This window comes from Mytilus trossulus, chromosome 10 (assembly GCF_036588685.1).
Source record: "Mytilus trossulus isolate FHL-02 chromosome 10, PNRI_Mtr1.1.1.hap1, whole genome shotgun sequence".
NCBI classification, from domain to species: Eukaryota; Metazoa; Mollusca; class Bivalvia; order Mytilida; family Mytilidae; genus Mytilus; species Mytilus trossulus.
In genome coordinates, this window is record NC_086382.1 from 70,513,280 (window position 1) to 70,528,723 (window position 15,444).

At 33.1% G+C, this 15,444-nt stretch overlaps 1 protein-coding gene across 1 annotated transcript in view; it reads right to left on the reverse strand.

Annotated features, from left to right (window-relative positions):
- Positions 1 to 12,631, reverse strand: part of LOC134688126 (afadin-like) — a 69,284-nt gene extending 56,653 nt beyond the window's left edge. Inside the window, exons 1-3 of the mRNA XM_063548598.1 lie at positions 12,354 to 12,631; positions 6,171 to 6,360; positions 2,557 to 2,651 (exon numbers count right to left, since the gene is read on the reverse strand). Of these exons, the coding sequence (XP_063404668.1) occupies positions 2,557 to 2,651; positions 6,171 to 6,360; positions 12,354 to 12,449 (381 nt within the window). The 5' untranslated portion in view covers positions 12,450 to 12,631. The remainder of the gene's footprint in view (positions 1 to 2,556; positions 2,652 to 6,170; positions 6,361 to 12,353) is intronic.
- Between the last annotated feature and the right edge of the window lie 2,813 nt (positions 12,632 to 15,444).

Consider the following 15,444-nt stretch of genomic DNA (forward strand, 5'->3'; position numbering starts at 1 on the left):
ACATTATTTTATCTATGATAGGCAGCTGTTAATATGTTACATTTTATTGGCGATAGTATGAATTTCATACATGTGTCATATATGGATTCTCGTGTTTTAAAAATGTTTTTTCTCATCTTCAGCATAGTTCAGCTTGTTGTTAGAATTTTAGAATTTAGAAGTTTTTAGAATTATCTTACTTCAATTTGTTGTTATAAAGTTTTTAGAATTATGTTAATTCAATTTGTAAGGTGTTTTTTTCGTCTCTACAAAACAAACATTCAGTGTTTATATTTTTAAACAGAACAAAAAATATAATTCATGACACAAAAAAAAACAAGACAAATACACTGTGCATCAAACATGCTTCAAAATAATATGAAGAAAATTATGTCTTCATCTCTGATTCAAAGTTGATTTTAAAAAAAATATGAAATCATATTGGTATCATTTTAATGCCACATACATAATGGTGTTACTTTAATTTCCATCAAGTAATGACACCATTTCAAAAACATACATATACATGCTGTTTACCTGATGATCCTATAAATACCAAATAAAGACATTAAAAAACAATTAACTTTGATCTGTTTGACTCCATTCCAATAACCCTAATAATGAACACATCCATGTACAACTAATTATTGAAGTTATTTAAATTGAATAGTAAACAAATTGACCGATTTATGAGAATTTATGTCCCAGTTAATGGTTAATATTAACTTAAAAGCAATACATTTTCAAAGATGGAGGATTCCGAAATTTGTAGCAGCAATTTTCTCACCTAACCTGGCCGAAATGATGTAGAAATGAATGAACTGTAAATATTACAAGTAAACAAAATCAAAATGTGTTTTTGTTTTCAATTCCCTTTTTTATTTGTATTTTGTTGTTGATGTTTTGCATATATATACAATACATATAACTGAGGTTTCATTGATTTTTTTTTATGTTATGGCAATTAATCACCGATTTTCATAGATTGAGAAAAAATGTACTTTCATGGATTTTTGGTTTCATAATTTTGTCAAAGACTATAAATCAGCCTAATGAAAATGTGCGCTTCATTGAACATTTGAATTTGTCTTTCACCTATGCCTTTACCCATCAAACCCACAAATAATGAATCCTGAGTGCATGTGATCAATGGCTGCTGGCAATAATACATGCAGTTTTGTCCCTTAATGACATCAGGTACAGAACTATTGGGTCACTTATCATTTCCATCTTAGAAATCAATGATGTGTGACATAGATTAAACCTTATCAGATAAACTATGACAATTATGAGGGATTAAAGTGTGATTTAAAATTAAGATTATCTAAAGATTAAACACTGGAATTACTAGTAACCTTAAGGTCTTTTTACATCCCTAATGTACTATGTAATGCAATGTAAAAATAAGAAGATGGTAAAAATCTTTCCACAAGAGACCAAATGATCATAAGTTAACAACAATATAGATCTGACACTAAATAACCTTCAACAATGAGCATTTTTTTTTTCCTTCAAGACTTTGAACAGCATTCTCACCAAAATTTCCCTTAAAGCAACCTAATAAACATGGGATTTTTAAAGCTATCAGGTTTTTAAAATCATTACATCCCATACCAGCAATAATATAACCCCTTGCCATGATGCATATTTGGTAGAACAATACTGTCATGTATATACAAAACAGTACTATTAAAAATTTCATTTTTATTTCAACATTTTGGGGGTCTTTAACAGATCCTAAAATATCCCCATGAAAAAAATCATTACATCTCTATGTATATTACACAGGACAACATTAACAATGGCAGAGGTTCAATAAAGAAACAATCGTAAATTCTTGAGATAAATTTTTATCTTAAGAATGTTTGTTTTACTTGTGGTTTAATGGAGTCATTAGCATCATTGTCCAAGGGTTAACCCTCACATAACTACTTTTACATGTATTTACAAATAAGTTAATATCTTTGTAAACTTTCGAAAATGAAATTATCTTGATAACATTCAAACCAACATTTTTATTTATTTATACATTCTTATATATATAACAATATCAAAATTGTCGTATACATACATATATAAAACCAGTCTTTTATAAATCACTCTTAATGTTTATGTGAATTTGTGAACAAAAAATTGAAATTGAGTATAATTTAAAAGACAATGTGGAAAGCAAAACACTACACTACACTGACTGAGAGATCTCTGGAAGGGTCAAGGCATATGAGACATGGCAGGTGAAGGTTGAATGATACAAATAAACTCATCATAGATACCAGGACAAAACATTGTCTTATGGCATCAACTAATCTGTACAATCAACTTCTGACAAGACTGTATGTTTCTTCTCTTATTAATGCTCCCTTCATATATATGCTTCTAAGTAGTTTCTACATGGTATATGAGGATAAATATAACATTTACATGTTCACTGAACTCTTGAAATTATATTAGGGTCAAATCCTAATTTAGTTTATGTTTCAATAACAATGAACATGCATATATACTAAGTTTTAATTTGATGTGACTTTTCTATCATAGACAGGGTATAAGACAATGGATGACCAGGGCTGTATTTACCTCTTGTTTAAGGAGAAATCGTCCCTCTCTGACATCTTTGCCCCAGTTAAGTTGTACAAATAATACTTTTTCATTGTCTAGTAATCTCCTTTCATCTGAAATATAAAATAGTCATTATTAAAGTCTGTAACTGGTTTAGTGCCTGCCAGACTTACTAATTTTGGAACCAACCCTCTCTCTCTGCTCTGGTCCTTTTTTGTGGTCACACAAATTTAATAAATCAACAACTGCTTTCTTAGTCATTTACATCATCATGACTATTTTATAACAGATGATCACAATTGCGATATTCTATATAATATTTCATATGTCAAATATATGTACAGTATATATGTATCATATGACAGCTCTTTAAGTTGCACTATTTTTCATCTGTTCTATACACTCATGCAATATATTGTTAGAAAATATCAAACTTATATGTATGAGCTTTAAGTACAAGAAAGATAGTGAGGCTTGTGGGCTTTTCTCCTTATATGTAGCTAAGTTGACATTGCCTAAATGTGGTCTGAGTCATGATGAGGTCTTCAAAATGATCAGTGACATGATATGATTACCAAGGAGACATAGTTCTATCAACAGACCTAAAGATGAGGATGTTAAAGCTGGCAAGTTACTGTACAGCCTTCATCAATGAGCAAAAGGCATAAAGGTGTTACAAGTATCATAGTCAGCTATAAAAGGCCACAAATTGACATAATGTGAATCAATTAAAGAGAAAATTAACAGCTGGTTTTATCCTAAAAACAACAAATATGTGATGAACAACAAATTATTTCATTAACAAAATAACATAACATCTCATTAATGTAATTATGATGTACTGACTTAATTTCAAATGTGATACGTAACAATTATATTTCTATATAATGAGTAAGTTAAAACATATGAAGAACATACATGACACATGAAGAGAGACAATTACAAGATTTTTCTTTAATCTGCATAATCAAATTGTGGTAAAATAACACCCTTGAAGCTATTGGTATAATATTATATTCATACATGTACGTACATAAGTCAATTTTTAAATAACCCGAAGGTAATTAACCATGTGTAAACTAAAGCCACTACTAGTAACATTCTTGTCATACTTGGTGTAGCAACTTTCTGTAATGTTTTGTCAGCTTGGCTTTATCTCCTTAGATAATACTAATCACCTTAGACAATTCACCAGATACTATAAGCTTTAAACAGCTTACAAAGGGTCATTCATAAATCTATAGAGGTTCTTCTTAAAAAGTCACCTTAAAGTTAATTATTTTTTAAACTTGTTTCCAATTTTATTTTAAAGGTAATGATGATTTAATAACAAATTAAATAAGTTTTACAATGAATGATATTGTAGAAATATGTTAATTATTTCTGCATTTCAACATATTCAATAATTATTTCAATTACATTTTTTTTCTAACTGTTCTTTATCTGCAGATTAACAAAATTTGATACAATGTATCTTTGAGTTTTAGCTATTTTTAAAATGTTTCAATCAGCATGATCAGTGGGAAAACATAGAACACTACACAATGTACCTTGACTAAATCAAGTTTTGCACAAAATCAACAGATCTAGTTGTACCTAAATATATAATTTTGGCACTGGATGTTAACCAATCAACAATCAATCGATTGATCCATGTATTTATCTTACATGTACCTGTACACTAACAGTCATCAACATTAATCTTGACTGATTGGTTTAATCCTTCACATGTGCTTCTAAACAGTTAAAGTCTAAACCCACAAATATGTTTAAAGAATAGTGAGCATAACATTGCGTGTTGGTTGCTTCCATCATAAAATGTCAACAGCAGTAAAATGCTTGACCCTTTAAAATATATGCATTTTGTAAAACTTTGGAGGGACTAAAATAACATAAGTCTATAACGATGAGGAACATCATGCCAAAAAAAAACAACATAACAGAATAAATATACTGGTATGTTAACAACATACACAATATAAAAGTTGGAGCAATATGAAACACTAGTACTGGAATTGAACTAATGTGCTCTAAAAAGGTAACCAGCTCCTGCTCCAATAAGTGAACCAGTTGTTTTTCTCTCAGCAAATAAAAACTAGATATTCCATCACTAATGGTTCCCCCACCCCTCTAAGTATTCAATTACAGGATGTTGATAAGCACTGGATGTGATAAGCACCACATATTTGATAGAATAGCATGTTTTGATAGAGCTCTATACCAATGCAATGGATTTTGGGGGTTTACATTTACATGTGTACCTGAGAAAATACAAAGCATTATGATTTCATACATGGCCATGATGTGTAAGAAAACATGAACAAGTAAGCAATCAATACTCAATAGGTGATGCAGTGTTCTATCAAGGGCTGATACATGCAGTGAAAAAACACTGCACGTGTAGGTACATTATATATTAGGGAAACAGGAAGTACATGTACATGAAGAATAGTGATGGATGAGACAATGTATCACAAGTTATATCATTCCGTCATGTACATGTAGCTTTTGCCACTTTGAGGAAGCTCTGGTTAGTTCAGATTAATGGGTAGAAAATTTCCTGTGATGGTATTAAGGAGACAGAGCAGAATACAAGCATACCCCCTCCTATGCCGGTATAAATACCTTAAACTATAAACCAATGACTTGGATTAAGTTTGTTTGGTTGCAGGGGATCCATTCTTAGTTTAAACATATTTATTTATATTGGATAGGGAAACAAGTTATTGCAAGTTATTGCAACTTATATTAATCCCTTTCTACTTTGTGGATGTGAGTGCTGTCTTGTAGTGAAGTTGTAGTGGCATTAGCCTGCTCTTTTTAGAAATCCAAAAGGGCTTCTTTTACATGAAAGATATATGGCTCTTTCTAAACACGGGTCAGCCATATATTGTCCCTTTACGATGGTCTATCATAAATTCCTCAAGACCATATACTTGCAAATGGTGTCAAGGGAGAGCCGAAAAGTCAGTCCCTGAAATTTTCTCCCCAAAGCGGGGATTGAACCAGGAACCCTTGTGTTAGTTGTCCAATGCACTAACCACTACACCATGGCTCTCTTTATAATTTTACATGAATTGTATTACAGGTACTTGCTGTACCTGCCTACGAATAAAGTATCCATATATAAAAGTTTTAAAATTGGAAAGTACTGACAAATATATTAAATTGTACCACACTAAGTCCAGGTTAACAAAGTTATGTCAGTATCTACTGAAGTAGGTGTACTACTGGTAATATAAAGTAACCCCCCACCTTGGGATAACCCTTAAAATATATCCTGTACAGATAAAACAAGATAATGATTCTATCAAGTGTCACATTAAGTTATGTTATGCCCCACCAGAATGCTTCAGATTTACATGATAAAGTTATCCAGAGCTCTGCTGTGTGATAATATGGTTTTTCTTCCTCTGTTTCATTGCAACTATTGTCAAGTATAGAATACAAATCTTCTTTTTATTAACTTGTATGTGAACTTTAACATTATGAAGTTTTATGCCTTATCATTTGTTAATGCAAAAAGAAATAAACTTGACATTCTTTGGTTGTTTTTAAGTGAAGCAGGAAAACATATAAAAGACATATATATTCTAGCCACTACTGGCAAAAATAAAAAATATTGTTTATACCTCCATTTACATGGACTTCATACAAAGCATATGAATTTCTTGTCAGCATTCTCATATCTGGACGGAACTTCTCTATCAAAACATCGACAACCTCCTTCGTGGAGGCCGTACTGGCTACACGTATACATTTTGTCACTACGTTTGCACCGTCCTGGAAATAAAATCTCACTACACCATGGAATTCCAAATTCTGGAAATAAAAAAACAAAATGTTAGATTTCTCAATGACCAAAGTAAAATGCACACCTTTAAAACATTGGTACAACAGGCTTGATATTAATAAATGGTTGTAAATGTCTTTTTTCACATTATCTTGAAGCTATAGTTACAACTAGCCCAGACAAAGGTAAGTTTTTGGAAAGATTTACATGTAACAGTATTATTTTGGGAGTTTCTCAGAATGTTAGAACTCCCTAAATTTTAAGCTCAACATATTGCTACAAGTAGCTATATATAAGATGTGGTATGATTGCCAGTGGAGACAACTCTCCAACCAAGTCACAATTTGTAAAAGTAAATCATTATAGGTCAAAGTACAGTCTTCAACACGGAGCCATGCCTCACACTGTTGACTGTGGTTCAAAATAAATAATGGATCATAAAATATAATTGTGTTTATTTGTACATAATGTTATGAGTACACTTGTATACTTATAATGTACAATGAATGTTTACTACTAAAAAACACTTGAGGAAAATGTAAAACATTTGACAACATTATGTTTTTACACTGTAACAAATTTTTACAATGAAAAGTGTCACATTAGCTATATTGTGTAGGTAATATAATACTTAATAATTAGGCTAAAGTAGGGTACCCTTTAATACTTTCACATTTTGAGATGACCCAATTAACAAAATAACTACTTATCACATGACAAGATAAATCTAAGGTCTGATTTACTTAAAAACATACAGGTAATATGAGATCATGTGACTACACAGGGGTAACTTCCTATTCATAATGACCTGTACTGGACATCAATCAGTCCATGAATATGATGTAAGTGGACTAAATGTGTACAAATTGTACATGTAACTTCTCATAAAACTATACACTGGTTAAAGATTTTACTGGGCTCAATAATACTGATTTCAAATAAAATTGGTACAAATGCAGTCCAAATTTAATGATCAGAAAATTTCTTAAAAAATTCTATCCTGTTGACTAATTAACATGATTTGAAGAAGGAAAACCAATATTTAACCAAAGACATATATGTTTAAATAGACATATTAAAGTATACAGTGTACATGTTGTATGTTTAAATTTTAAAACAATAGTCAATATTGGTATGACTGAATTGCCAATTGAGACAATCCTACAGCAAAAAGTTAGCAACACATGAGCAAAACCAATACTGAACAGCAAGCTATAAAAGGAAATGACAAGACAAATGTTATACAATTCAAACCAACAAGCTACACTATACATTGTGATTACCTGATTGATTTAAGTATATTTTTTCAATAAATGAAAAACACATATATGATACACTGTAAAACAACAACTGAATGTGCACATCATAACACTTATTTTACATAACCAGGGTCCCTACCAATTTTTTCAATTATAAATTTAAATTATTAACATCTAAATAATGTTTCTGTCCCCCCCCCCCGCATAAAATAAATAAAATATCAAACAGAATTTGAAACTCTTGTTACAAATAATAGCTTATACACATGTTTGCAAATTCAACAACACTCAATTAAATTGAAGTGATTATCAATTTATGGATGCCTTATCTTTCTTTCAATAATTAACTATAAGGGATGTCCTTTTTAATGGATGAATAAACATGTGACCTGATTGTCCCCAAATTGGCAATATGCACCTGTTGGTCAATAGGTCAATTATCTTTATGACCCTCTTGGGACAATTAATGTGAACTCACAGCCAGTGTCAGACTCAAATTAAATCAACATTGTTTTGAAGTATTTTCAAAGGGAAACAGTTGGATAGTCTAAGTGATGAACTGCATGGGAACCTTAAATTTAGATACTTTTTATATATCGCATGAACTGAATTCTAATTAAAGATTACCAAAACATGACATATCATTGGTGCATGTCTGTAAAGAAGGGGGTGTTATGGTGCAAACATTTTGGAACTAGCTATTTTTAAGGCAACAACCAATGTAAACATGTTAAACAACTTTTTGGGTCTAAGCCGCTGATGTACATGTATATATATACAATGCCCTTATATTGAATATTGTGCATTATATCCTCAATCTTCTTTTTCAAAACTCAGAAGAAAATATAAAAGAGGATACAATGTTAATCACATATGTTGAATGGAACATTGAATATAAATGTACACTACTTGGTACTGGACCCATAGCTTATATTTTTTTTTAACAAACAACTGATCAACATACATTTTGTGCATTACCCATTACTCTACAGGTACACATTATTCTGGCCATTAGGGACGACATCAAAAGTTCAATGAAGGATAAAAAACTTAATTCAAATAGTTTTTTCACTGACCTCCCTAAACCCTATCAACTTAATTTGGGAAAAATTGATTGACCCATATGGATGTACATGTACAAAATGTATGTAAAAATCAATGTCGGATAACCAAATCTTGCAGCAGTTCAACCTCCCACCCCCAAACTATTTGAATTAAGTTTTTTATCTTACATTGATCTTTTGATGTCGTCCCTTACAAACCAGTATTTGTGATTTCGCTCAATATGCCTTTCATATATATGCTGTATGCTTACATTTTGTGCTTAGCAGGAACACAATGTCAATGAATATCACTCATAGACATACAAACCCAATGAATGGTTGAACTTGGCAGACTGAGAGGGTTTAATTTTAAACCAACAACTTTGGCCTGGGTGATCTAGTTCTTATGGAACCTGTGACCATGTGTCCCAAATAGTTGTCTGTAATCTGTTGACATCAGAGCTGTTTCAGGTTTCTCTCTTATTATTTTTTAAGGCAAGTCCAGGGACTCAACATTTTTGGCCTTAGTAAATCCAACTGGGAGAAGATGAATTTAATTATTAAGTACAGTCTGCACGATAAAACAGAGCAAGGAAATGGAATTAAGGTTAGATTCAGAGGCAGATATAGAGGTTTTTTCTGAGGCCCAGGCACCCCCCTTTTTTGTAAAAAAAATTGGTTGATCATATAGGGAATCACTGAAGCATGACTGAACGGGTCCCCTCTTAGGCAGTCAGTTGGCCCCACTTATGAACAAATGATGAAAATATATGGATCCGCCACTGAGATTTTTCTCTTAATCTTAGTAATAAAATTATGATATTCATCAGCCCATGATTTCATTTTGCTGGCAAGTAGCACTTTATTGTATAGAAAAGAACACAAGTCTCAAACACTCTAAAAACTGAATTGTTTCATAGAATTTCAAGAAAAATTCAAATGTTGGACAATTTTTTGTTTTGTTTTAGAAAAGACACATTCAGTGATACATATATATGCATGTAGTTCTGCCTTTAATTATGTTCAAGTAGCTTTAAGTTTTCTGATGTCGCCTTCAAATAAACCAGGAGCATACACCAGTAACATTTTTTAGAGGATAAGAAGAGTAACTAATATACACAAAATGTACGTAATAGCTATGTATGTAGATAAATCTGAATACACATTTTACAGATACAAATTTCTAGCCAGTGCCACAAGACTTTTGGAACTTTCAGACTTATTACTTCAAGCTTAAAGTGGATTGGGACTATTTAATTGCGCATAATTTCAGGCATGAATTACAATGCACACAATAAGTTAGTCTGAGATACTCTGACATCCGAGGGCTGTTTTGCCAGACAAGCTCGGACCGTGGGAAGTCAGAGCTTGTCCCATATCAAAAAGTGGAAACATGTATATGCCCAACCAAAATAGATGCACTGCTTCGTCGCTTCTGGAGCCGACTGAGGGCCTTGGAATTATATAAATCAGGCTTCAATCTCTTCATTTTTCATTTATCTCTTTATTTATGTAAGTTTCACCTACCTGCCAACCTTTATTTTTCTCATAATTAGACAGTTTTCACAGTGACCCATTGATTAATGCATTTTGTCTTTCGTTTTCAAAGATTATCACAAGACCACGAGAAAACAGTGCAATTGACTATAAGTATAATGTAACACCTCGTTCATTTACGATGCAAGTTACCAAAATGTCCGAGAGCTTCCAATTGTTATCATGGTCAGAACTAAATGCTTATTACCAATCTCCTGTAAACATGGTAAAGGAGGTGAAAAAACGTGGTTGCTTCTAAATGTTAAACATCGTTCACCTATAAAGGAGGTAAAAAAAAATACAAATATGCAAACAAATATTTGCATATTTGCGTCTCGAGGCCACCAACTCTCTCATAAATTGAGTCGACGTCCATTTGAAAGTGAAAGTCAAAATGCAGAAAAATTTGAAAGCTATTAAAATACATCTTCGCTAGCCAAGGGTTACGATCCACTCCCGCTCTCTTCACCCTTGGCGGATTGAGATAAAATTTGTGATAACAATGTTGCGCCATCTATCGGAAGATAAAAATCACGCCAATTCCGAATACATTAGTCTTGACCAATGGTAGCACTTGAACTCTTCAATTTGGAGGTAAAAACATGGTAGCGTCTAGATTCTACAAACTTGGTAAAGCCGGAAATGAAAGCATACGTCAACATTCATGCATTTGTGCATGAAACTTACACAGGAACTTCTATTTGTTGATTAAAAACATTCAAGTTTTCACTTAATATAGTCGTATGTTTAGGGATGTAAAGGCTTGTTGCACAAAAAACACGTGGCAATTGTTTACAAACACTTTCTACATTTACACGTGATCATGTTATAGGCGCATTTTGATTGGATGCAGCGAGTTTTGACTGCAACCAATAACAATCCTTACCTTGTGTCTCCAAAATTTTATCTCAATCCGCCAAGGGTGAAGAGAGCGGGAGTGGATCGCAACCCTTGGCTAGCGAAGATGTTAAAATATAGAAAAATAAAGGTTGGCAGGTAGGTAAAACTTACATAAATGAAGAGATTAAAGCAGCGCATCTATTTTGGGTGGGCAAATATCCGTTTTTTGATATGGGACCAGCTCTGACGTCCCATGGCCCCAGCTTGTCTGGCAAAACAGCCGTCGGAGGTCAGAGTTATCTCGGACTAAAAAAAAGTTGGCAAAACAGCCGTCGTAGGTCAGAGTAATCTCGGACTAACGAAAAGTATGTGTCACAAATCGATATTATTTTTTTTAAATATTTTGATTGATAAGAAATGTTAAATCATTGTAGTTATGTCACTCAAGAAATATAATCGTTATTATGTGTGTCTGTAAAAGGGGTTTACTTCCTATTATTGGGTATACAGGGATGTGCCAAAAATTTGGGTCATAATTTTATAAGATTCTATATAAAAATGACCCTGCTTTTTAATGACATGTCATCCTAAATTAAAATGCATTTACATGTACGTTTGATGACTGTATATTGATACTGTGCATGATATGCGCTTATTTTACACTTGCTTATACCCCCGCAGTTTGAAGAGCTTGTGACAAGAGGGTTTCATATGAAATAAAATTTTAAAAAATAAAATCCACCCCATTTTTTTCAAAAAATCTGGATGAAAATCTACTAATTATTTTTAGTTGGCTTTAGGTACATTTACAAATATAAATTTACTACATGTACATTAAGATGTGTTGATAGAAGAGAAATGACACATGCTTTATTATATATGGAAATTATACATCATGTAGCAAAAATGTATTTTGATAAAGCCTTTCCTAATTCCTTATGTAGGATGCATTCCATAACATGTCAATATCAATATTGTGAGTAATCCAATGAGGTCATGTCAACATCCAAGGGGGACAATTCAAAACTTATTTACTTCCCCAATTTTACAGGTAACTAACATTTGATAATGCAATATAAACCTAAATTCTGAAATTTTATTCTGAGTACATGTAATTTCAGGTGTATGAAGTAAGTTTATGTTGTTTTATACTTAGTTTGACTTTGGGATGGGGGCAGCCATATTGAAAATTGTTGACCGTTTTAGCGACACCTGAGTTTACCTGTCAAAACCCATATGCACAGCATCTAATTTATTCATAGGTAAAATTACACTTTCAAGTAATTCTTCATCATTCAAACAATAAAAAGCATTGAAACACGGGGTTAATAGCAGATTCTTTACCTCGTTTGGCCTACTAAGTTCAAAAATATCGTAGTGGTCCTGATTCCACTGGTGGATAAGAGTAGCTAAACGTTCCTGATCTTGTATTTTCTCCATTTGAATTATCCTTTTGGTATAAACTCCATTAAGAAATTAAATTCGACTAAAAACAATACTAAGATTTTCACTAAAAAATAAACAAATGTGATATCCCATTCAAATATAGAGTATTGTTTCCGTATTTTACACAGCGGTACACAGCGACCTCCTTGGAAGATTGAATTTATACGCATGCGTAGTTTACCTGTCAATGCAAATTGTCGATGTCGCACCTTACACTTCCTGCGGGGTCGTCTCACAATGGATAACATTCAAAAAACGTCTGACACCACATAGGCTGAGCCTGAGGTAACGAAAAAAACCTACGAAAACAAACCTTTAAAAATCTTTTAAAGGGCACTAGCTGCCATCTATTCCATAACATAAAATACGATTCTTTTTGTTTCAACTCAATTCAATATTTTATTGCAAAGAGCACAAAAAAGAGGGTCGAAAGATACCAAAGGGACAGTCAAACTCATAAATCTAAAACAAACTGACAACGCCATGGCTAAAAATAAAAAAAGACAAACAAAAAAGCAATAGTACACATGACACAACATAGAAAACCAAAGAATTATTATAAACAACACGAACCCCACAAATAACTAGAGGTGATATCAGGTGCTCTGGAAGGGTTAGCAGATCCTGCTCCACATGTCATATGGGAACCCGTCGTGTTGCTTATGTGATATAAAATCCGGTTAATAGTCTAATTTGGTATGTCACAATAGAGGCGGGATCCGGAACTTTACCTAACTAAGGGGGCCCGCTGACTGACCTAAAAGGAGGGCGCTCCACTCATACTTAAATGTTTCCCCATATAAACCAACCATTTTCCCCCCACGAAAGGGGGCCCGGCCCCCAGCCCCCCCCTCCCCCCCCCCCCCTGGATCCGCCTATGTGGTCCATATACAGTGACAATTATTATATTTTGTTTTAAAAAAAACCATGTAAATGTGAAATAAAGATGCATGAAAAAAATAATGCCCTTAAAAATGAAGATTAGAGAATAATGGGCAAAAAAAATAAAGATTGGAGAAATGCGTGGTCTAAAAATATAATGAATATTGAATGATTAATAAAAGAAAACGCTAAAAATTAACTGTTAACAGAATTTTCCCTTCTTAAAATTTAAAGAAATCTATCAAAATTATCATTGTAAAAATATGATAAAAGTGAAAACAAACTTGGTAAACCTTTTTTGGTTTCCTGCATGATAACAGACTTATAGGATTCAGTCAAAGTGAACTGGTCTCCAATATTTCTACTCGGACTTTTTATTCAGTGGCTGATCCAGAGGAGGACATAGAGGGCATACGCTCAGACTTGTTCAGACTTTTTTTTTTAAATGATTAATCAGACTAGGACTTAATTCGTGAACATGGTGAACTTTACCATTTCCCGTGTACTACTATTTAATTTTTATACGACAATTCTTGACTTATAAAGATTTTTTTCGCTGCAATTTACTAATTATCAAAGTCATGTGATTCTTTATGGTGGAGTTGACCTGCAGTGCGTCGAATAAAACGTCTCTCAGTCATTTTGAAATTCAAATTACAGTAACACATTGCGTAGGCTGAGGATGACAATCACGACACCTTCATAGCGACACAGGATTTAGCAAGAACATATTGACTTCTATTTCACTATTCCACCAAACAGAAAGTAAATGCCCTACAGACTATTTGTCCCATTTTGAAATGTGTGCACTTTGGCGGTATCGTTAACGGGACAAGCACAGGCTGTACTTAGAGATTTAATAAGTGAGACATATGAAAGACAAAACTTTTCCGATTTAGCCTCAGCGCACTTGAAGAGCGATATTCGCGCCTTCTAGTCAAACTGAGTTATACAGAGTTCAGTTTAAAGAAAGACGTCAAAAGGCCAGCGAATCTCTTCCCGAATTAGGCCAGTCAATTCGGAGATTGCCCAACTTGGCATATCCTACTGCCTTGTTGGACGTACGAGAAACTCTCGGGAAAGAGCAGTTGATTGACGCGCTCGTTGATTCGGAAATGCGACTTAGAATAAAACAATCACGACCGAAAGGTTTGAATGATGCCGTAATTAGGCTTGCCGTTGAATTAGAGGCTTACAATAAAGCCGAAAATAAAGTGAGAAAGGGACGAGGTTATTTACGGCAAACTAGGAACGATGACGAGTTAAGTAGGGAAGGAAAGATTACAAATAGTGACTCTACAACGAAAGACATTGCATCATGGAAAAGTCTAAGTACACTTACTATACTGAAATATGCATGCCCCACACCAGGAACCGTTTAAAAAGTGCATATTGCTCTTATTTATGTTTTTAGTCCTAAAAAGGGGCCCCAAAAAATGTTCGCCTCGCTTCGCTCATCTATCTTAATAACTACAGCCCCTTTTTCAAAAAACCTGAATCCGCCCCTGTTATAGCTGACTATGCGGTTGACTTTTGCCATACTTTTGCTCATGGTTGAATACCGTACAGTGACCTATAGTTGTTAACTTCTGTGTCATTTGGCCTCTTTGAAGAGTTGTCTCATTGGCAATTACACCACATCTTCTTATATGTAGTCAAAATCACTGGAAAGAACTGATGAGAACTTGGACTTGTTACTTCAAGGAACTAGCACTTTAATCATGCAGAACAATCAGTTCAGTTCAGTTTCTTGTATATTCCTCCATTAAATGTGGAGCACTACCCAAAGGGTATAGTTTGAGCAACTATTTACACCTTAAAACATAGGGAAACAATTAATTAAAATTATATACAGATGACTGAATTTGGTTATAATGATCAATAAATAATAGATATCATAATTAATTCATAGGATTGTCATCAAAAAGTTTTTAAAAATATATAATAGTTTATATGTGCTAGGGTGTAGGAAAGTGTTAAAGAACAACTGCATATACATGTATTTACAAGATAATGACATCAACACGTCATTGTTGAGAAACAAATGAAAGCCTTGCTGTTGTTTGGAAATCACCGTTCTTATTCATTTAAAAGAATGTTTTTTACT